Here is a 20507-nt window from a genome sequence, read left to right as displayed (position 1 = left end):
TCCACATTCATATTAACTCACCTCGTATAAGAGCTAATATTTTATTTAATCACAATAAATTAACCTTTCATTGTTTAAATAATCTTATGCATTGATTTTTTTTATTCACATAAAAATTGGTTTAGACGATTTATTTATAAAATATTCGTTATATCTCGCTATTTAAATTGATTACTGATAACGTTGCCAAGGATAATGTTTTATCCTTGGCAGATAAAGTTCTATTCCTTGAAGGTGCCTTGAATCATTATTGAAGGCGTCTTCAAGTTGCGGATAAGATTTTACAGGGGCTATAAAAAGATCCCTAGACCTAGGAAATAGGTAACAACTTCTGTATTGATTTTTTAGCTACTTTTTGAGTTTTTCAACGAGTGTAAGAGGCTTCTCCGCCTTCAAAGAAAGAGATCTTTAGTGTGTTTACTTGCCTTGGATTAACAACCTCCCAGGTCGTAACCAAGTAACTCTTTTGGCCTCGTTTTTTTGTTGTTCATTTATTCTATTTTTTTTTTGCACTACTAATCTAAGTTAAAAGTCGAGGAAAGTTTTTCTTAAACAACCAGTTCACCTCCCCTCCCTCTGGCCTACCTGGGCCAACAATTGGTATTAGAGTGAGATTCACTTCAGGAGGACTAACCGCTGAACGAAGCATATGAGATGGTCGGATCAAGCATCGACCCACAGAAGTTCGAGGGAAATTTTGCCAATTGGAAGAAGAAGAGGAGATATTTTTCAAAACTGATTTCGATTTGATTTTAATAATGGAATTTGATTTTATAGCATCCGAAGGTAAAGAAAAATACCACTGGATTAAAAAGGAGCAGGTAGATTTTGTGGCAAATGGCAAAGCAGAGTTCCACCCACTAAGCGTCTTACCGTCACAAGAAGTCAACCGGATCGGAGCCTACGAGTCTGTAAAAGAGCTTTGGGAGAAATTCCTGGAACTACATGAAGGAACCTCAGAGGCGAAACTTACGAGATGAGATCTGCTCAGAAACCATATCAGCAGCATTAAACTGGAAGAAGGTGAAACCGTTGCACACCTTCACTCAAGAATCAAGGAGCTTATTACTGGACTCACGAATCTCGAAGAAAAGGTAAGTAACCAAGATTCGCTAAGGTACGCTTTTAACGCATCCCCTAGAAATACTGAATGTGCATCATTAGTAGATGCTTATTATATATCTAAGGATCTAGATTCAACTACTTTAGAAGAATTATTTTCAACTTTTAAAGTCCATAAAACGAGAGTGCAAGTCCGAAGAAGGAGCATAACATTGTCTTAAAGGCAAAGGCAGACGAAAAAGATTTAGAATCTTCTCTCGATAATAATGAAATAGCACTGATGGTACGTAAATTTAAAAAGTTATTTAAAACTAAAAGATTTAATCAAGTGCAGGGTAGAAAAAGAAGGACAAGATGCTACCACTACAACGAAGAAGGATATATGAAAGATAACTGCCCTAAATTGAAAGACAAGGACAAGAGCAAGAATAAGAAGTTGACCCAAGCGAAACAAGTACAAGAATATGAAGGCGACGTGGGATGAAACGTCGTCCAAATCGAAAAATGAAGCCATCGCCGGACTTGCACTAGTGGCAAGTCACCAAGAAGAAGGAAACGAAGCAATCTCATCCTAAATGAGCATCAAAAGCATCGATGAAGTAGGAGCGACATCAGAAGAAAGCAGTACTTCAGGGGGAGCTTCGGATCACTGGATCAACAAGGTAAGTCAGGTACGATCTCTTCCTCCTGACAAGTTATTTCAGTTTATAAAACTATTAACAAAAAATTGTTGTAAATTAGAAAAAAAAAATTAAAGAATTGAAATCAACTCTAGCTAAATTTTGTCGATTAGAAGAATTTGATAAAATAAAAAAAATGAAAATGAAAGCTTGAAAAATGAAATAGAAAATTTAAAAATCGTGCATGCTTAAATATTCAATATATTAGAAAATATAGTGGATTGAATTGGTACCTTAAACATCATAAGGGCCAGTTTAGGAAAATTTCACAGAAATACATACCTAAGAAACTTTTAATTAACCCAGTAAGAAGGAACCTATATTGGGTTCCAAAATCATATTTGGATTAAATATTTTTAATAATGGCGTTCAGAGTAAATTAACTATTAAATTTCTTTAAGAGATTTTGTTTAGAAAGTGGATGTTGATTCAATATCCAAGAAGGTCTATGCCTCACCATAACTTAGAAGTAAATTATTGAAATAAGTATTTAATTGACTAACTGTTAAGCATTTAGAAGTTATAAAAATATCTTAAATATTTTTTAATTAATTATTATCTTTTTAAAATAGTTAGAATATTTTTCACTAGTTTTATTATTTTTACTCGACTTTTAAATGAACCCTATTTTTAATATGATCAAAAGGGGAAGCAGAAAAGAACAAGTCTAAAGGGTACTTACAAATTTTTTTTTGCAAAAAGGTTAAAAAATTTTACTTGAAATTTTTTTAGTATTTTTTTTTTATAAAAAGTTTCTAGCAAATTTTACTTAGAAAAATTTTTCTTACTTGTAAATTTTTTTTACTTGCAAAAATTATTATTCTTTTTAATTACCCTAACTTAACTTGGGTTTGATCACATCAAAAAGGGAGAGATTGTTGGTACCCCGTGACAGTTTTGATGTGATTAACCAAGTCAGGTTAGATCATGTTGGTACGGATAAGATTCTACAAGGGCTATAAAAAGACCCCTAGACTTAGGAAATAGATAACAACTTTTGTATTGATTTCCTAGCTACTTTCTGAGTTTCCAATGAGTGTAAGAGGCTTCTCCGCCTTCAAAGAAGGAGATCTTTAGTGTTTACTTGCCTTGGATTAACAACCTCTCCGGTTGTAACCAAGTAACTCTTTTGGCCTCTTTTTTGTTGTTGTTCATTTATTCTGTTTTTTCTTTTGCACTATGGAAAATTCAGTCGTTATTTAATACTATTTTTATAGTATTCTAATCTGAGTTAAAAGTTGAGGAAGATTTTTCTTAAACAACCAGTTCACCTCCCCTCCCTCTAGCCTACTTGGGCTAACACAATAAGTTATTCCTTCTGATACTAATTATTAAGATTGGGATCCATCAATAATAAACTAAAAAGATGCATCTATAACAGGATCTAGCTATCATCAATCTTTAAAGCAATATTGAAAACTGAAACAATAGCTAGCGAAGAGTTGACCTGAATATATCGCAAAGGATTATTGCTTCTTACTTGTTGCTGAAGATCTTACAAACGCAGCGGAAGTCTTCCACAGGATTTAGCCGGCAACCCAAAGTCATTCTTATTAGGAAAGAAGAATAAAAAGGGAGAGACGACGATTCAGCATGTCCTAAATGAACTACATCTCTTCCTTTATATATCCGACCCAAATTATAGGGACTATCCATCATAAAGTTCATCCCTCATTAACATCCCATCAATATTATTGAACCGAATTATTGGATCTACACATTGAATTCACATCCATTTAATCCAAACCACTTTTACATGCAATCAAACATTAATTATATCACTTAATTGAGATTTAGTTTACTTAATGTCAATTAATTGTGTGTTAATCAAGTGTAAGCCCACCTTATTGAGATTAAGCTCATGCATGTGAACTTATATTTAGTTTATGGACATAATTCTATACCAAGTTATCACCTAAGTATCCGTGATTCGATCCCTAATTATAACGTATTTGTAGGAATTTTTTTTCTAAATTGAATACTGAGCTTCTGGGCACCCGTCGCGAGTGCGGGTTTGTTAATTTATTTTAATAAAATTTTCATGAAGTCAGATTAATCGTCCAAGTTTGATATTATCTATTTCATTATTTTTTTTATTAGAAATTACTGATAAGAAACGTTCTCTTAATGAATAAAAAACCATACTAAATTAAAATCTGATTAATTGCTATCGGCAATTCATGCTTCATTTAATTATCAAATAAATTATAATTATAGGGAGGATTTTTTTAAAACTTAAATGAATAATGTACGTACGAAGCCATGCTTGCAACATGACCACATGTAACAATCAACATAAATTAATGTGACTTTTTAATCAATTCTTTTAGGTGGATATTTATTTCAATAGCTTGTTTCTAAAACAATAAAGAAAAAAAAAATAAAGCCATAATGAAGAATGAGAAAGTAAAGTACAAAGGCCGGAAAGCCTTGCAAATTTTATAATCAATAGGACTGTTTAATGGGCCATGCCTGCCTACAGCAGCATTGTATTAAATATTAGTTTCGTATGGAAATAAATTAAAGGTTATAGAAAAATTATACAATAGCAATAAAAGTCGATGCAGAAAAAAAATCCGCTATCTGGAAGGTCATCAGACGTTATTGGAACAAATTGTTTATAAAATTAAGACAATAATTTTTAAATTTTTATTTGCATTAATCTAGATATTTAGATATTATATAAATATTGGATACAGACTTTTTATGGAATTTGATAATCAATTTATAATATGATAATGTATTATATCTTATGCAGAAAATAAGACAATATTATAACACCTCCATCACACTAACAACAATAATACCAGCGACCATCAAATCTTATTCCACTATATAAGATCAATTATCTGAATTTTTTACGACATTAAACTATATCTTCTATTATATTATAATCTATATTTAAATAAATTTTATCCTATTTTATTATTATTAACCAAGTATTTTTTTTATCTTCCTCTTTCTCGTTTGATATGCATATTTGTCATAATTTTATATCACTTAGCTGGATTATTTATTGGTCGTGTAAATATATATCTATACCATTTTAAACGTGTTTCTCGAAGTTTTCCCTCAATACATACAACTCTTCTCTAATACTCTTATTTTTTTATTCTGACCATCATCGTAGATAATTTTTTTATTCTGACCATCATCGTAGACAATTTTTTTATTCTGACCATCATCGTATGTCTATACATTCATCTTAATAATCTTATCTTTACAACTCTCATCTTCTGCTTATGTGCTCGAGTCATACCTCAATATTCAACGTCATATAATATATTATGTCTAATTACGATTTTGTAGAATTTTTTTTTTATATTTTAAAGGCACTGTACAATCAAATAAAAGTTGAAGGGTAATATTAGAAAATAAATGTAAATCAAGAAGTGGTAAATGTCTAGACCAGGCCTATAGAAATATAAAATCCTTTGTTAAATTTTGACCTCCCGATCACTACAATCTTACTCGAAGTACTTACATCATATCCCGAGGGTAAATATGATAATGTTAGGGATAGATTAAGTAATGGAGGAGTAATTTTGGTTATTCAATTTAATGTATTTATATTTATTGATAAAAATAAATAAAAGAGTAAAAAAATTAAAGAGGATTATTTTTTTTCTATTTTCATTCATGAATAAATAACTAAACTAATAAATAACTTAGCCTCTAACAAAATATAATTCGTACGTTAACCATGCACGATAAATAACATTAACTTAATGTTCTAAGTCAACATCCACATTTACATATATATTAAATTTTATTGACCAGAAAAAGGGTCGTACTACTGAATTAGATCTTATTTAGAAAGTACCACATATGTTTTTTTTTTGGTAAAATCTCTTCGAATATGGAAATATGAATAATGCTCGTAATGCCGTAACCACAAAACTACGTCAGTACGAGACTTAACAATGGTGTTATTATAACGAAGAAACCCTTTGAATTTGCTCTATAAATAACACACCAAATCTTAATTTCTATCCCACATTTCACCATACAAAAACACACAAACTCACACACAAAAGCCATTGAGTTAAGATGTCTGTCTCCCATTCTTTCGCAGCTTCGGCTACCTTCGGTGGCCTCGGCGGTTTTTCCCGTCCAGCCGCCGCCATCAAACAGTGGCGCTGCCTTCCACGCATCCAATGCCACGCGGCCGAGCAATCTCAATCTCCGTCGACGACGTTGAGGAGGTCGGGAAATTACCAGCCCAGCATATGGACTCACGACCGCATTCAATCTCTCACTTTTAGCCACACAGTTAATATTGATTAATATTAATTCTCTAATTAAGTTCTTCTTCTTCTTTTTTTTTTTTTTTATAATGTTCTTAATTTGAGTATATATTGATTGTAGGCGGATGAGGACGATCACGCTGAGAGAATTAAATTACTCAAGAATCAAACTAGCAAAGTGATGGAAGAGAAGAAAGGTCAATTGGAGGAGCAGCTTCAGCTCATCGACCACCTGCAACAGCTCGGAGTGGCTTATCACTTTAAGGATGATATCAAGGACACCTTGCGAGGGTTTCATGCTTCTTTCGAGGACATAGGCTCCCAGCTCAAGGACAATCTGCACGCCTCAGCGCTGCTCTTTAGGCTTCTCAGAGAAAACGGCTTCTCTGTTTCCGAAGGTGAGTCATTAACAACTGATCCGCCATGAATATCTGTTGGAAAAAGAATTAACGGAGAAGAAATAAAAGGAAAATATGGGAGACAATAATACGAAGGAGGAGGAGAATCTCTACGTGGAAGAGAAGAAGAATAAAACAAAACACTCAACTTACTTTATTCATTGAAAAAATGTACATATTTATAGACTTATTGGATAAGCACTAATAATCTAAAGATTTTTTTAAAAAAATTCTATCTCTACGAAACTCTTATCTTTATCACGACAACTCAACAATTTTATTCTATCACGAAGTCTAGTCAAACTTGCCACCTCATCCATTCTATCTCTATCACAAACTCTTATCAAGACCAACTTTTATCTTTAAAGAATTTCTCAACACCACCTCTTAAACTTAATTTTGTGACTCCAAATAGATTCCGCATCTTGATAAAAAAATCTTCAAACTTCAGTGGCTTGTTAAAAATATCAGCAACTTGATCTTAAGACTTTATGTATTCCACTTGCACCTCTTTTCTTATAATACACTCTCTGATATAGTGAAAGCACGTATCGATGTGTTTGCTTCTATCATGGAAGACTGGATTTTTTGCTAGTGCTATTGTAGACTTGTTATCAACTCGAATCTTGGTTGCCTCTTCTTGAGGTAAACTTAACTCATTCAATAAATTTCTGAGCCAAACAACATGACAAACACATGAAGTCGCAGCTACATACTCCGCTTCACAAGTAGAAAGTGTTACAATAGGTTATTTTTTTGGCATCCAAGTGAAAGTTGTATCTCCCATAAAGAACACAAATCCTGTAGTGCTCTTTCTATCGTCTATATCTCCACCCCAATCACTGTCGCTATATCCTTCAAGTTTGAAGTGGTTAGATGTTGAATAAAGTAATCCAAAATCTATTGTACCTTTGATATAGCGCAAAATTCTCTTAGCGATCTTAAGGTGGGTAGTAGTTGGATCTTCCATGTAGCGACTAACAAGTCCGGCAACATAAAGAATATCAGGCCTTGTGCACGTCAAGTATCTTAAACTTCCAACCAAACTCTTAAAAAATGTTAGATCAACTTTTTCTTCTTCATCATACTTTGATAGCTTGACTCCACATTCTACTGGGGTATTTATAGACTTACTGTTATCCATCTTGAACTTCTTTAATATCTCTCTTGCATAACCTGCTTGTGAGATGAAGCTTCCATCTTCCCTTTAGTTCACCTCAATGCCCAGATAGTATGCCATGAGCCCAATATCAGTCATCTCAAACTCTTTAGTCATCGCTTCTTTAAATTCTCCAAACATACTAGGATTGCTTCCTGTGAAGATCAAGTCAACAACATATATGCATACAATCAAAACATCTTTATCCTTACTCTGAATGTATAATGCATGTTCATAAGGACATTTGATGAAGCCTTTCTCTAGCAAGTGCTTGTCTATTCGGCTATTCCATGCCCTTGGTGCTTGCTTTAGCCCATAGAGAGTCTTTTTCAATTTTAGAACCCTGTTTACTTGTCCTTTAACTTCATAACCTGATGGTTGCTGAATATAGACTTCTTCTTCAAAAACTCCATTTAAAAAAACAGATTTTACATCCATTTGATGTATTTTCCACTTATTTTGAGCTGCTAAAGCAATGATTAGTCTGATAGTTTCTAATCGAGCAACGGGAGTGAATACCTCATCATAATCAATGTCAGATCTTTGACTGTAGCCTTTTGCCAGCAGTCTTACTTTATATCTTTCAACTTCTCCTTTGGCATTCTTCTTTATTTTGTACACCCACTTCACACCAATCGCCTTATGTCCTTTAGGAAGTGCAGTTAACTCCCATGTGTCATTCTTCTCTATCGCCTTGATTTCTTCATCCATTGCATCTTTCCACCTTTTGCTCTTTATAGCTTCTTGGAAATTTATAGGCTCGCAATCCGTAAAGAGACAAAATAGAGTAATATTATCTTGATTTTCATTTACCTCATAAATGTCTCGTAAGCTTCTAAAGCGTGGTACTCTCTCACTTGAAGTTGATGCAGATGAATTTCCTTGAGTACTTGATGTTGGTGTTACTAGTGGAGTAGTAGGTTCCTCTCTTATTTGCTCCACCCTTGGTTGCTCCACCCTTAGTTGATCCACATCTTCTTCTTCAAAGCACGGGAAGAAGTTGTAATCTTCATTTTGAGATTCCCAATTCCATTCTTCTTCTTCATCAAATATGATATCTCGGCTGATGATTGTCTTCCCAGTATCTGAATTGTATAACTTATACCCTTTTGAGTTAGTATCATAACCAATAAAAATAAACTTCTTACTTTTATCATCCAATTTGCTTCTTGCTTTATCAGGCACATGAACGTGGGCTATACTTCCAAAAACTTTTAGATGAGAAATCCCAGACTTCCTTCCGCTCCACGCTTCTTGTGGTGCCTTGCCCCCACTACAACAAAAATATTAAAAGACAACGGGTAAAAACCGTTGTAATTGGCAATATTGTTAAATGTGTAGTAAAAGACAACGGTTTAAAACCATTGTCTTTGACCACATTAGACAACAGTCATGTAACGGATTTAAAGTGTTGTCTTTTAATACCAAAGACAACAGTTCTGCAACATATAAAACCGTTGTAATTGCCAGTTTTACAATAATTTGGATCGCATGCAGATATGCTTTTGACAACAAATACAGTACTATTGTCTTTCTTCCAAATTTAGTTTAAAAACCATTGATTCTTTGCATACTTTTCACAACAGTTAAAAAATTGTTGTCTATATACATTCACAAAACTGTATATACATTCACAAAAACCGTTGTCAACATAATTTTTTTACAGACAAATTCTTGTACAACATATATATATATATATATATATATATATATATATATACATTAGCAAAAACCGTTGTCAACATATATACATTAAGTTGTCTTTTATACATCTTGTCTCAACCAAAAACTGGTACAACATATATGTACATTCACTTAAGTTTATAAACTTCTACAATTACTACAAGCTATCCAAACATGACCACAAGTTCATGACCACCACAAAAGATGAGACCACAAAATTAAGTTTATCAGACCACAACCGTGCAAATTAACTTGTCCTTTTATGAATAGATCAAGTGATCAGGATGTGCAACAATCTTCACATACTGGTCCTTTTTCTGCATACAGAATTTCATAGACTTAGCTTGCAAACCCAGCTTTATCCCTTTTCTGTAAATAAAATATAGTTAAAGCCATAGAAAAAAGTAGAAACATGCATGTATAAAATGATAAACATTGCAAACTGATAAGTGAAACAGATAATCTAATAAACCACTACAAACTAAAGTGATAATTGAAACAAACAAGCCCCAAAAGTAGAAAACTTATCAACATGTATAAACAATTATAAACTTGCAGTTTTGCAGCTTTTGCATAGTATAAACCAAATTGTGAAGTACATAAATTTGGACCTTCTGAAATGTTGAAGTAAAAGAATGGTCAAATAAGCACGAGAAACGTTGTTGCTTCACATTTTCATGAGTAGTCAAGCAAGTGAGCATGAAAAAAGTTGATGAATATTATATAAACTTGACATTATATCTTGAAACATGTATATTATGTGAAAGCAGCTAGAATAGCTAACAGCAGCAACAGAAAGATGGAATCATAGAGGATCAAAGTCATGTACCTTATGTCTCAACATTACAGCAGCAACACTCTAGTAAGATCTCAAAGCTTGAGGATGTGCAGTTTGCATAAAAACCACAAAGCAGTATATGAAACTAGTTTCAACATTATTTCTATAAAAAAGCAAGAACAAACTAATCCATTAAACCATCTAAATTGTTAATCACTTTATGCAATCCAGAATATGATTTTCTAAACTGATAATCACTATCACCTAAACTTACAATCACTACAAACTTAATTAACTGATAATCGTGAATAAATTAAAACTGATATTATAAGTCTTACTTACCCAACATTATGTGACACCAAAACTAGTTGATTTCTTGATGCTTGACTCAGTTTATCTGCCAAGACATTCATTGAGATAAATTGAGCACAACTTAAAACATTCATTGAATTTCACTATAGACAACAAAGCCAATGAATAATATTATCACTTCATAAATCAATTTTCAAGAAAATTCCAGATAGAAGAGACCATTTTAGGAATATATTCTACCATTTTCGTTGTTTTTTGAGATAAATGGCTAACAAAGGTAACACCCAAGGAAAGAGCAGATAAATCACAAAGACCATAATATCTTAGCTAAAAAAACCACCATATGTTGGATTAACGTCACTATTAGCAGCCTCCCTTAAAAAAGATAATGCAATAATATTAAAAATTGTCTCAAGACAAGCATAAAAAAAAATGACAAGCGGCTTACAAATTAGAAAAGAGTTTGCAGCAACAACGTTCACAGATTTGAAAATATTTCCATTTTAAAGACATACTAGAATAGTTCAAAGCAGCTGCCAATATTATGCAGTCAACCATACCAAAGAAATTCATGAAAAGCTAACTAGTTGTAGATTCTAAATTATATTCAAATGCTTAACTATAACTGTTAAGAAGTATTAGTATTAATAGAATTATGGTGTAACAAGTTCAGTCTTGCATTGATATTTCAGTTTAGGATTGTATCCATGTTAATATTTCAGTTTAGGATTGTATCCATGTTAATATTTCAGTTTAGGATTATTGTGACATTTTTTGTACTCAGTGTGAGATACTTTCCAGTGCTTCATAAATTTTGTCTCAATTTTCAATGTAATTTGAGGGTTTGTTTTGTTATTGCGTCAGTTAAGAATAAATAAGTTTATATATATAACCACAAAAGAATGTTGCTTAAAGTTGCAATTTCGGATTTCATTGCTGCAGATAACACAATGGCCAAAAACTATAATACTTGATTGAAATTCTAGACAACATCACTCACACCTGAGATGACTTTAAATAAAAGATATATTTAGAGAACATAAAACAAAATAGTTGTTTCAAATATGGCAAATAAAGCAAACAAATACCAAGGGAAAACGAATTACGTGGCAGAAGCTTACATTTTCTCTAATTTTCCATTGTTTACAAAATATCCATTATGTTTTGTTGACATTTTGTTTACTTGAAAGTATTCATCCTGCAAAAAATAGCATATTCAATATAATCTTTCAATGTTAAACCAGCAAAAAGAAGAAAACAGAATTAAAAGCATCATTAATCAAATGCAAGATGGAAGACAATCTTTGATGCACCTTCTGATCCAGAACTTAAAAGGAACAAGCAATGCATACAAAAACAACTTGGCTGGCAAACGGTAGGTAGGTGCTAGCTCAATTTCTGCTCAGGATATATGCTGCCAGTCAGGGCCTCCTAATAAATGGAAAGACAAACATGACTTGAAATATGCATAGCTTATCATTAAATGTCAATCTCAAGAAATGTTTCTGAAATCGACAAGCTGCAGTTGTGCGCTAATGTTGCTGCCCATGTTCAGTGTACCATTTAAGCCATTGTCACTTAGCAATCTATCAAGGTGTCAAAGTTTCAGCACTATGTGCCATTCAGTCAAGTATCCTCTACTTTCACATCAAATAAAAACTCGCAAATCAGTACTCACACTTGTTGCAATTGAGGCAAGCTGAATAGCTCTGCCAGAACATGAACTGTTAACAAAACCAGATTATATTAGTAAAAAAATTAGTAATGAAGAAGCAAAATCAAATAAAGAAAATTATTTGAGAAACTTGAGCATATGTCAAATATTACCATTGAGAAAAGTGAATCCTTCTGGCTGGTAGCATTTCCTTCAATAATTTCTTTCATAAATTTCATCACATAAAATCCACATCGTTTCACATCAGGTTGATAAGGACCCTATGTTAACAAAAAATTGTCAACGAATAATGCACATATAATTATTTTTTAATTAATCACAAGTAGACATATATGTGTATATTTTGGTAGATGAAACACGTGAAGGAGTAAATGCTAAGCTAGAATCTTGGAGGGAAACACTAGAAGGGAAAGGTTTTAAGCTTAGTAGATTAAAGACGGAATATATGGAATTTAAGTTTAGCAATATTAGAAGTAATGAAATAATTGTTAAGATAGGAGAGGACGAGTTGCCTGGAACCGAGAGATTTAAATATTTAGGATCATTTTTACAAAATGATGGAGGGATTGAGAGAGATGTCTTACATAGAATACAAGCAGGATGGGTGAAATGGAGGGGAGCGTCGAGTGTTTTATGTGACCGTAAAGTACCTCTTAAACTTAAAGGTAAGTTCTATAAAACCGCAGTTAGACCTGCTATGTTATATGGAGCTGAATGTTGGGCTATGACTCGAGCACATGAGCAGAAGATGAGAGTTGCAGAGATGAGGATGTTAAGGTGGATGTGTGGACATACGAGGATGGACAAAATAAGAAATGAGAGCATTAGAGAGAAAGTAGGAGTTGCATCTATTGAGGAAAAACTCGGAGAGACACGTTTAAGATGATACGGACATGTACTTAGACGACCAATAAATGCCCCAGTTAGGCGATGTGAAACTATGATGAACATGCATATAAAACGAGGAAGAGGAAGACCAAAAAAGACTTGGTTAGCAACAATAAAACAAGATAAAATTTATTTAAATATAGATGATGATATAATAGGAGATAGAGCTCAATGGCGTAAAAGGATTCATACAGCCGACCCCACCTAGTGGGAAAAGGCTTGGTTGTTGTTGTTGTTGTTGTTGTAGACATATATGTGTATATATAATATAGAAACCTTTGGCAAAGAAATACATGTGTGCACCATAATTTTTTTTGGATCAGTGTTCATCCTATTAGTTCAAGCGAACAAACAGAAAGCATAGATGGATACACTTGAGCACAGAGAAGCTCTTAGTCATCCAAGAGGGTCTTTAACATTTATGAAGTGAAACTACAAACCATGTATCAACCATATATTTGTTAAGTCAACACAATATTTGTGTTCGGTAGGTATTTGGACAAAAACTAACAAAAGAACAATATGATTTGATGATGATGATTGCTTCTCAGTTCTCTTATCTATTGATCTTTTTTACATTATTTCTAAAAAGGTGCCCAATTTCCATTAGGGTTCTTGAATCATTAGCTTAGGATTGACAATAAATAAATAAACACTGCTTAAAGCTAATCTTTTTATGTTGTACTCACCACCCAACTCATGATTCTTCCCTTTCTCTTGCATCTCACAGACCAGATCCACAATTCTTTTTTGCTCGGCAGTGCTGAATACTCCAGTATGCAGCTCGAGGACATTGAGGATATTAATGATCTTATCATTGGCCCTCTCCAGGCATATGAAATCCTTCTTCCTGACAACATTCCTAAAGTGTATTTCTTCCCTCTGCTCCCTTGACAATCCCGTCTCCTTCTTTGCAATCTCCCTTTTAACTCTTGTTGCTCCCTCAATCGAAGTTCTCCCTGGCTCCTCCATCTTTTCCTCCTGCGCCGCAACCTCCTTGAGCTTGTCTTCTTGAGCCATGTCAACCCAAGACATCCGGATTTGAGGGGACTCTGGCGAAGACATCGGATCCGGGTCCTACCCAGTTGGTTGGGCATCGGGAAAGGGGGCAGCAAAGCTAGCAGAGGCATAAGACGCCTGATCCTCCGTGGAAGTGGACCCGGAGGCATCCGCGTCGGCTTCGGTAGCAACCCCTAAAGAAGAGCACCATCCCAGCGAACTAAGTAATCTCGCATTCTTACAAAGGGAAAGGGATCAACAAATCAAGAACCGAGAAAGGAAAGGCGATACTTGGGCGAAGGGAGTCGATGCGGTTTCAGACAGTGGCGGAGCAGCCGTCGCAGAGGGATCGGGTGAGGAAGGGAAGCCAATTGGTGAGGAACTCGGCTGCGATCTACAAGTCTTTTAGATCGAACTGTTGGAGGAATAAATCATCGTCCTCCATGAGCAGCTGTCTTCTTCGTTCAACAAGACGAACAGGTTATGAATCGACGGAGGAGTGCCACCTTTGGCGAAGAAGCAGTAGTGGAAGGTCAAAGGGCCGAGGAGTGCCACCTTTGGCGAAGAAGCGGCAGTGGAAGGTCAAAGGGCCTCGTCGAGAGAGGAGAGCACGCAGTAGTGGATGGCGTGAAGAGATTATATGAGGAGAGGGAAAGAAAAATGTCTTAGAGATCGAGAATGCGAAGGGGAAAATAAGGCGCCAAAAAAATTTGCCGAGAGAGGGAAAGCAAAATTGTGAGAGGGAAAATGACGGAACAAATAAAGTCAAAGACAACGGTTTTATCAAAACCGTTGTCGTAGCCCCTAAAAAAGCTCTTAAAGACAACGGTTTTAGATAACCGTTGTAAAATGTGTTGTTGATTTAAAAAAAAATTACTCAACGACAACGGTTTTCAAAAAACTGTTGTCTTTTGTATTTTATAGGAGCTCAAAGACAACGGTTTTTTCTAAAACCATTGTCTTTTACCAAATTTACAACAGTTTCATCTAAAACCGTTGTCTTTGTGGTGTTGTCGTTTAACATTTTTGTTGTAGTGCCCACACACTCCTTGTTGGTGATCAGTTGGATAAGTATACTGCACATGCAACCGCTTCAGCCCAAAGTTCCTTTGGTAGCCTCTTGCTTTTGAGAATGCTCCTTGCCATGTCAAGGATGGTTCGATTCTTTCTTTCTGCCACTCTATTTTGTTGAGGGGATCTTGGAACCGTCAAGGGTCATCGTATTCCGTTAGCTTCACAAAATTATTGAAACTCCTTTGAGGTAAATTCTCCTCCTCAATCAGAACGCATAGCTTTGACCTCGAGACCGCTCTCCTTTTCTATGGTAGCTTTAAATTTCTTGAATATGCCGAAGACCTCTGATTTTTGCTTTAAGAAGTATACCCAAGTTTTTCGAGAAAAGTCATCAATGAAAAGAATAAAATAATTACTCTTATCAAGTGAACTTGGCTTTATCAGACCGCAAACATCTATATGTATAAGTTCAAGAGGCTTTTGAGCTCTTGAACTTGACTCATTTGGAAAACCTCTTCTAAATTGCTTCCCACGTAGACATGCTTCACATACTTGATCAGGATGTTTGATGTAAGGTAGTCCTCTCACCATCTCTTTCTTTGAAAGCAGTTCTAGTCCTCTGAAATTGAGATGTCCAAATCAAAGATGTCATAGCCAAGTGATGTCTTTGTAACAAGCTTTGAGACAGTTGCCAACATCGTTTTGAATATTAAGTAAAAACATTCTATTTTTTTACATAGGTACCTTAGCAATTAAGCAACCAATATGATCTTTCAAGATGAGCATACCATCTTTTAGATGAATATCATATCCTTTTGCCAAAAGTTGTCCTAAGCTTAGGATGTTGCTCTTCATATTTGGCACAAAGAAAACATTTGAGATAAATTCATGTTTTCCATTCTCCAAACGGATGCGAATGTTACCTTTGCCTTTTACCTTAATCTTTGATTCATCTCCGAAAGATACATTACCACCAACTGATTCATCAAACTCTACGAACATGTTTCTTTTCCCACACATATGATTGCTTGCAGCAGTGTCGAGATACCAAATTATATCTTCTTCTCTTTCATTATCTTTATACGCTAGCAGTAGGGTGTCATCTTCTTCTTTCCTTTCTTCCATATAATTTGCTCTTTCATATACTTTATTCTTGGGCAATCTACATTCTTTTGCATAATGTCCAAATTTGTCTCAATTGTAGCACCTGACTTGAGATTTATCGTACCTCGAGTTTGTGTACCCTCTTCCACGTCCTCTTGTTGAATGTTCTCCTCTTTCATTGTTGTTATTGGAAACCCATCCTTGCTCATTAGGACGGCCTCGTCCATATCCACGACCTCTTCCACGTTGACTTCTATTGTTACTGAAGCTTTCATCTTTCTTTGTCGGTTGAAGAGTCGTCTTTAGGTGTTGTTGAGTAATTTCTTCATTCATCTTCTTCTTTTCTTCATGGGCTTGTAATGAACCCAGAGTTGTTCAATCGTCATGACTTGTAGATCCTTGGTCTCTTCGATGATGGTTGTAATGCTATCAAATTTTAAATCCAATGATCGAAGAATTTTCTCAATAATAGTTACTTCTTCTAGTTTCTCACCATTTCTCTTTAGTTAATTGGAAATGGTAGAGACTCTAGAAAAGTAATCGGATACTAACTCACCTTCTTTCATACGAAGAGCATCAAATTGACTTCTTAATGTCTGAAGTCATATCTTTTTTACTTTTTCTTCTCCTTGATATGAGATTTGGAGCTTTTCCCATGCTTACTTGGCCGAAGTTGCACTTGAGATTTTCTCAAAATCATCCTCATCTAAAGCTTGATAAGTGAGAAAAATAGTCTTCTTGTCTCTCTTTCTTAAATCTCTCAAACTGTCTTTTTCAGTCAGAGTTAGTGTTGAGTCGTCACGTGGCTCAACGTAGTCTTTTTCTACAATCTCCCAAACATCATGAGCTCCAAAAAGTACCTTCATCTTGATACTCCAATTGTCATAATTACTCACTTTGAGTACTGGAACTTGGAAGGGAACCATACCTCCATTAGCCATGACTCTGATACCACTTTGTTGGAAAAAAAATTATTAGAGAAGAAATAAAAGGAAAATATGGGAGACAATAATATGGAGGAGGAGAAGAATCTCTACGTGGAAGAGAAGGAGAATAAAACAAAACACTCAATTTATTTCATTCATTGAAAAAATGTACATATTTATAGGTTTATTGGATAAACACTAATAATCTAAAGATTTTTTTTTAAATTCTATCTCTACAAAACTCTTATCCTTATCATGACAACTCAACAATTTTATCATATCACGAAGTCTAGTCAAACTTGCCACCTCATCCATTCTATCTCTATCACAAACTCTTATCAAGACCAACTTTTATCTCTAAAAAAATAAAGTTTAATTCTCAACCATATCTACTGCGCGCCTCAATTCCAATAATTAATTAACCTTGTTGGTTAATGATATATTAAGATATATTCAAGAAATTTAAAGACGAGAAAGGCCAGTTCGAAGACCGGCTCCACAGCCAGGCCCAGGGATTACTGAGTTTGTACGAGGCTTCTTACCTTGAAAAAGACGGCGAGGAGTTATTGCATGAGGCCAGGGAGTTCACAACCAAGCACCTCAAGAACCTCTTGGAGGAAGAAGGAGCTTTGAAACCTGGTTTGATCAGGGAGCAAGTGGCCCACGCGTTGGAGCTCCCGCTGAACTGGAGATTCCAGCGATTGCACACGAAGTGGTTCATTGGGGCATGGCAAAGGGATCCTGCTCTGCTTTTGTTGGCCAAGTTAGACTTCAACGCACTGCAGAACATCTACAAGCGAGAACTTAGAGACGTCTCAAGGTACATGTATATATACATTTATTCATTTATAATTTTATTATAAATTTGTTATTTAATCTTTATAATAAAAAAAATCAATTATTAGATGGTGGACGGATCTTGGGCTTCCCCAGAAGCTGCCATTTTTCAGAGACAGGTTGACCGAGAACTACTTATGGACCGTCGGCTTTGCATTCGAGCCAGATAGCTGGGCTTTCAGGGAGTTGCAAACAAAAACTAATTGCTTCGTAACAATGATCGATGACGTTTACGACGTTTATGGAACGCTCGATGAGCTAGAACTATTCACGGATATTATGGAGAGGTAATTAATTAACTAATAATTAATTTAATCAATTCCTAGAAATTCAGTTACATTCTTTAATCATAATAAAGCAGATGGGATGTTAACGCGATCGATAAGCTCCCAGAGTACATGAAACTATGTTTTCTAGCCGTCTTCAACACGGTAAATGATGCAGGATACGAAGTCATGAGAAATAAGGGAGTAGACATAATACCTTACCTCAAGAGGGCGGTACGTAATTCACTAATTAATAATTAATATATATATATACTAATTGTATTTAGGTCACACTATATATATATATATATATATAAATGATATGTTGTGGACAAAGTCGTGCGAACCGCTGCGGACTTACCTTTCTGATCGGTCTGTAGACCGATCAGAAAATGATCGGTTCCCTGATCGGTCCAGAGACTGATCAAGAGATTCCCTGATCGGTCTGTAGACCGATCAGGAAGGCATGTCCGCAGTGGTCCGCTCGACTTTGTCCGTAGCATATCATTTATATATATATATATATATTATCTTTCTTTAATTTTTGGTTGATTTTAGTGGGCAGAATTGTGCAAAATGTACATGAGGGAAGCTAGATGGTATGGCGCAGGGTATACACCGACGCTGGATGAGTATTTAGACGGCGCATGGATATCGATATCAGGCGCGTTGGTACTGTCGGCAGCTTACTGCACGGGCAAAGATCTCACGAAGGAGGACTTGGATAAGTTCTCCACTTACCCTTCCATTGTGCAACCCTCCTGTGTGCTTTTTCGACTCCATGACGATTTGGGAACCTCCACGGTGCTAAAATTCTTCAATGAATGAATTAATCAACATATATACTGGCTTTAATATAATTATAAATCTTGATCGAGTAATTAAGTGCTACAGGATGAGCTGGCGAGAGGAGATGTGCAGAAGGCGGTGCAGTGCTGCATGCACGAGAGGAAGGTGCCGGAGGCAGTTGCCAGTGAGCATATCAAGCAAGTGATGGAGGCGAAATGGAGGCTGCTGAACGGGAACCGGGTGGCGACGTCGTCGTTCGAGGAATATTTCCAGAATGTGGCGATTAATATCCCTCGAGCGGCACAATTCTTTTATGGAAAGGGAGATGGATATGCGAAATCGGATGGAGAAACCCAGAAACAAGTCATGTCGTTGTTGATCGAGCCTGTCCAGCTCTGATTATCTATATGCATGTGATAATGCATAACAAGTCATGCATAATAAGGACGTATACTTATAATCAAACTCGTGTAAGTACTGTTATAAAAATTAAATAATAATATTGAAAATATTAAAAGTTATTGGTAGCCCATCTGATGATTAGGTTTAACCTAGTATTTAATCAGATTTTATTTGGCTCTGCTCTTCAGTCAGACGACTTGACTGAGGAATATGTGATGGTATACAAAGATATTTCCGAGCACCGACGTCTTTTCCTTGACTAGCTAGTCCCCTTCCCTGAGCACTCAACTTTCGTACTATGGTTTTCCACTTGGCCACGTTCGGGGGATAGCTACCGTTCTTGGGATGCAGCAATACTTGGGAGGCTATACTGAACACTACAATAATATAGAGCTACAGTGCACAAGAAAGTTGTCTATTCTCCTAAGCAGTCGTAGTTCTCTAATGCTATAGTACTTGCAATGCTACAAAAAAATGATACAATATTGCAGAGCTACAGTGCTCAGGAAGCAGTTATTCTCCTAGGCTCTTAGAGATCTCGAATGCTACAATACTTGAGAAACTATAGTAAATGCTACCGATCGAACTCAAGATTTTATTATAAATACTACCCTATCTAAGATGCTACAATCTTTAGACAAGTTATCTATTCTCTCGGGTACTTGCAGTTCTCAGGATGCTACAATACTTGAGATACTACAGTAATTATTATAGTACCGCGTGATACTATAGTACCAACGATTTCTCATTCGGGGTCAAGAAATCCAAAAACTCGGCCTTAGTCACTGACAATTCCCAATGTCCTAACAATTTTCCTACCAATGATCCGACAATGTCAGTGCCTGACGTTAGATAGAATAGCGATTATTCTGTTGGGAGATGAGACGACGAAATTGAGGAGAAGATAAGAAGAGAAAGCTAAAAAGACAAAGAGAAAATCCGCTCTTCGGTTGAACTTGTATTTATAAAATTTTATTGTTCTATAAAAAAAATCAAACTCGTGTGATCTTGTCTGAGAGCGTAACGCGATGAAGAGCTGGGGGCGATGAGCGAAAACTTCGGGGAGCAAGTAGATGACGGCTCCGGGGAATAGATCACAATGGATCTGAGAAAACCAAAGCAGATCCCGAAGAAATCTAATCAAAAAATACCTCCCAGCGACGAGAATAGTAAGTCGAAGCTAGATCGGAGAAACCCAAAGCCGATCTAGGGAAGACTCCGGTGAATTAGAGCACCGCGACGAAGAAAACATAGCCCACGGTTCCGGCGGATGTTATCGCCTCCTGCA

At 35.4% G+C, this 20507-nt stretch overlaps 1 protein-coding gene across 1 annotated transcript; it reads left to right on the top strand.

Annotated features, from left to right (window-relative positions):
* Window positions 1-5713: 5713 nt before the first annotated feature.
* Window positions 5714-19338, top strand: LOC122037539 (terpene synthase 10-like). Its single transcript, XM_042597049.1, has 7 exons — window positions 5714-6014; window positions 6111-6387; window positions 17373-17745; window positions 17831-18049; window positions 18124-18262; window positions 18587-18832; window positions 18923-19338. The coding sequence occupies exons 1-7, from the start codon at window positions 5793-5795 to the stop codon at window positions 19214-19216; spliced, it is 1770 nt and encodes a 589-aa protein (XP_042452983.1). The 5' UTR covers window positions 5714-5792; the 3' UTR covers window positions 19217-19338.
* Window positions 19339-20507: the final 1169 nt, after the last annotated feature.

Source organism: Zingiber officinale, unplaced genomic scaffold (genome assembly GCF_018446385.1).
Source record: "Zingiber officinale cultivar Zhangliang unplaced genomic scaffold, Zo_v1.1 ctg61, whole genome shotgun sequence".
Classification (NCBI taxonomy): domain Eukaryota; kingdom Viridiplantae; phylum Streptophyta; class Magnoliopsida; order Zingiberales; family Zingiberaceae; genus Zingiber; species Zingiber officinale.
The sequence above is the reverse complement of the archived record's forward strand: the minus strand, read 5'-3'. Positions and strand labels throughout refer to the sequence as shown.